At 40.6% G+C, this 3,992-nt stretch overlaps 1 protein-coding gene across 1 annotated transcript; it reads left to right on the top strand.

Annotated features, from left to right (window-relative positions):
• The first annotated feature begins 2,082 nt into the window (after nt 1-2,082).
• On the top strand, nt 2,083-2,598 carry LOC103725726 (condensin complex subunit 1-like). Its single transcript, XM_008823022.3, has 2 exons — nt 2,083-2,298; nt 2,413-2,598. The coding sequence occupies exons 1-2, from the start codon at nt 2,098-2,100 to the stop codon at nt 2,581-2,583; spliced, it is 372 nt and encodes a 123-aa protein (XP_008821244.1). The 5' UTR covers nt 2,083-2,097; the 3' UTR covers nt 2,584-2,598.
• The last annotated feature ends 1,394 nt before the right edge of the window (nt 2,599-3,992 follow it).

Here is a 3,992-nt window from a genome sequence, read left to right as displayed (position 1 = left end):
AGCCCATTTTACCCTTGAGGAACAGATCTTCAAATGACCTTAAAAGTAAAAATAAATTGGTTTTTCTGGGCCAACTTTAGGGTGTTAAACACCCAAAAGGAAAGTATAACCAAAGATTGATGGGGTCAATATAATTTTAAGAGTTCATATGTATAGCTAAAGGCTACCTAACAATAAACAATGCCAGATGGGAGATACCTTCCTTTGAGTTATTGGTCATGGTGGCCCAAAAGACTCGAAGACAGTACCCCAGCATAGAACTGAGAAAATGAACAGCAGACCCCAATCTTATCTAAAGGAATATTGACAACTGATTGCTGCTAGATGAGAAACAGCTGATCTTCCTAAAACAAGATCTCTAGATAGGCTGACTAGATTCAACAGAGAGGCAAGCACTGGGGAATGGCTGGGGGTGCCAACAACACAGTGGATAGTAACAGGGATGACAGAGTATATGGGCTCCAGTGTATTGGAGGGGAGAGGCTATGGGAGGGGGCCATTTGGGAAGTTGGTATATAGATGAATAAGATTGTGTGGAATTTTCTGCATGATATACACACAAAAATATAAACAATTTTTTTTAAAAAGACATATTTTAGGAGGAAGCATAGAATTTTACTTCATGTTAAATAGTAGAGTTGATAGACATTACTAATGAAATCTACTTGATGACTTTATAGCCATACTCAGGTACTAAGGATCCAAATGTAACCAACTGTGACTAGTAATAATCAGATACATAGAGATTAAAGACACATGTGCAAACATCTAAGTGTTAGTAGCATTAAAAATGTAGGAAATAGCATATTTTAAAATTAAATGGAGATCTTCTTTAAAGGGTAAAAAATCATTCAATTTTATGTCTTATAGGGTTTATACTGGGTTCAATATTGTATAATTCTATTAATTCAACTGTGAACCTAAAAATTTACAGCCGCTTTTGAAAAAGATGTATCCTTGCCCTGGAATGTGTTACTGAATATGTTAAAGCTGTAATGAAATGCTTCTTCTAATCATGTGGTTATTAAATAAATAATTTTTAAAAAAAAAGAAAGCCTAGAAATAAGCCCAGGCACACTTGTTTAACTGAGTATGACAAATACACAATGAGAAAAGGAGAGTGTTTCCAATAAATAGGGTTAAAGACAAACCTTGCATCTAAGTACAAAAGATGAGATTGGATCCATATTCCATACCATACATGGAAATCATCTTAGTGAATTAAAGACATGCATGTGAGACTTGGAAGCAATGAAAGCCCCAGAAGATAGCTCAGAGGAAACATTCCTTACCATTGTTTTTTTCAGTGATTTTTTTTTCAATATTATACTTAAAGCAAAGAAAGCAAAATAAAAACAATGTCATGGTTGGCTTCAGTTGTCAACTTGGCACACCTGGAAATAGGGAACCTCAACTGGGGAGTTTCCTCTCTCAGATTTGCCTGTGGGAAAGTCAGTGAAACCCTTTTTTAAAATTGTTGAGTGACACAGGAGGGTACATCCTACTATGGGTGTTGCCACCACTGGGCTGGTGGTCCTAGATTGTATAAAAAAGCAGGCTGAGTACAGGCCAGTGAGAAGTGTCTCTCCGTGTTCTTTACCTCAGCTTTTGCTGCCACGTTCCTGCCTTGAGTTCCTGCCCTGAGTTCCTGCCCTAGCTTCTCTAGATAAAGGACTGTTTTATAAGCTGAGAAAACAAAACCCTTTCCTCCCCAAGTTGATTTTGGTGAGTGTTTTATCACAGCAATCAAGCAGTAAACTGAACAGATTAACAATTTGGACTGCTTCCAAAAAACAAACAAACAAGCAAACAAAAGTTCTTATAAAGCAAAGTAGCAAATTCAAAGGAAATTTACTTTTTAAATTTTACTATTTTTCTTTTATGTGTATAAGTGTATTGCCTGCATGTGTGTAAGTGCACCCATGTTGTACAATGCTTGTGGTCAGAAGACACCAGATTCCCTGGAACTGGTGTTACCAATGGTTGTTAACTACCATCTGCAAGCTGGGACCCAAACCTGGGTCCTCTGCAAGAGCAGTCAGTGCTCTTAACCACCAAGCCATCTTTCCAGCCCCCAACCCAGAGGTCTTGATCTTAATGATCAGAGCTTTCATTCCTAGCCTCCGTGACCCAGCTCAGCAAGTGCGGAAGACAGCAGGGCTGGTGATGACCCACTTGATCCTCAAGGACATGGTGAAGGTAAAAGGACAAGTGAGTGAGATGGCCGTGCTACTCATTGATCCTGTGCCTCAGATTGCTGCCCTGGCCAAGAACTTCTTCAACGAACTCTCCCACAAGGTGAGAGAGTAAGAAGGTACAGCCTAAGGCTTGCTGCAGAAGAGGAATACATATAGGTCACCCCATCTATCTCTTATCATCATCTCCTCTCCTCTCCTCCCCGCCCCCCCACAGGGCAATGCTATCTATAATCTCCTCCCAGATATCATCAGCCGCCTGTCAGACCCAGAGGGTGGGGTGGAGGAGGAACCCTTCCACACCATCATGAGGTACAGTGCTCTAGGATTTGGGGCACATTTTTCATGTAGCAACAGATTTAGGAACCAGACGCACTTTGAATCATAGCTCTGTTTGATTGATTGTTTGACTGCCTGGGTGCAATGCTAGGAATGCATCCAGGGCCTTGCACATGCTAGGCAAGCACTCTACCAGTGCTCTCAGCCCCAGCAGTGCTACATTTTGGCAGTTTGACCCCTGCTTGCCTGGTTCCCCTAATACCCACTATGAGACTAGTAGGAGGGATAACTGAGATTTCTGGAGTTTGTTTGTAAAAAATTACCAACCCCAGTCACAAAAGAGTTCTGCACTTGCAACCTAATCCCTTCCCAATGACACTCCTTTTAATAACATTTCTATGTGGTTAGGAATTCAAGAGATTTGAATTTTAGAAAGACACAAAGACTTAGACTATGTCAGTGTGGGAGCTGAACTAGTCACACTCACAGAAACAGAGAGCAGACTGGTTGGGTATCAGGCCAGTGGGACATGAGGCAGTAACTTTTAGGATAGGAAACTTGCGCTTATGAAAGATAAATCTCAGAGCCCTACCATACAGCATCATACCTATAGATAATGGTATGTATACTTAAAATTTGATGGCAAGATGGATCTTCTATAAAATGATCTTGCAGAATGAATGTTATTGATAACAAAGGAGATAGAACGAAGGCAACCTGGAGATGTAACAGGTGTTTTTGTGGCTTTGCCAATTGTGATGTTTTCATAAGTATCTTAGTTCTGTGTCAAGGCTGGTTACTTTACAAGTAAAGGGTTATTTGGATCATGATTCTGGTAGGTGTAAAATGCTAAAGCATGACACCCCTATCTGTTGAAAGGTCCCACAACTGTTTTATATAGAAATCAAGGAAAATGACCACAGGCATATGGGGCAAGCATGAGGAATTGCATCAACCTGAACATAAAGTGCTAGTCAAGTTCTACCAGAACTAGAATTCCTAGGAGGCAACATCAATCCTTTATTAGGATGGCTCCACATGACCTCACTTCCACTGAGAACCACATCTTAATGTTTATACCAACTTCACAGGGTCACACTGAGTGCTGAGTCTCCAAAACATCAGTCTAACTGAGGGAAACCCAGGGCTGCATCACAGCAATGGAAATGTCCTATTCCAACTTCATCAAGACACACGCATTCATGTGCACTGCTTTTTATACGTCAGCTCTGCTTCAGTAAAAATGGGCTAACAAATACGTCAAAAATAAGAACTAGGGGCTGGCTATTTGAGATGGCTCCTTAAGTAAAGACACTAGCCACAAAGCCTGATGACTGAGTTTCACCCTGTGACCCACATGGTGGAAAGAGACCACTGACTCTCACAAGTTGTGTCCTCCATTGGCACATCATGGTAGGTATACTGTACATACACACACAAACACACACACGTTGCATGTGCGCACAAGCGATGCATGCTAAATAAACAAACTAAAAATTTTAAATATAAAAATAGGAA

This window comes from Nannospalax galili, unplaced genomic scaffold, assembly GCF_000622305.1.
Source record: "Nannospalax galili isolate Female #2095 unplaced genomic scaffold, S.galili_v1.0 scaffold286, whole genome shotgun sequence".
Lineage (NCBI taxonomy): Eukaryota > Metazoa > Chordata > Mammalia > Rodentia > Spalacidae > Nannospalax > Nannospalax galili.
The sequence above is the reverse complement of the archived record's forward strand: the minus strand, read 5'-3'. Positions and strand labels throughout refer to the sequence as shown.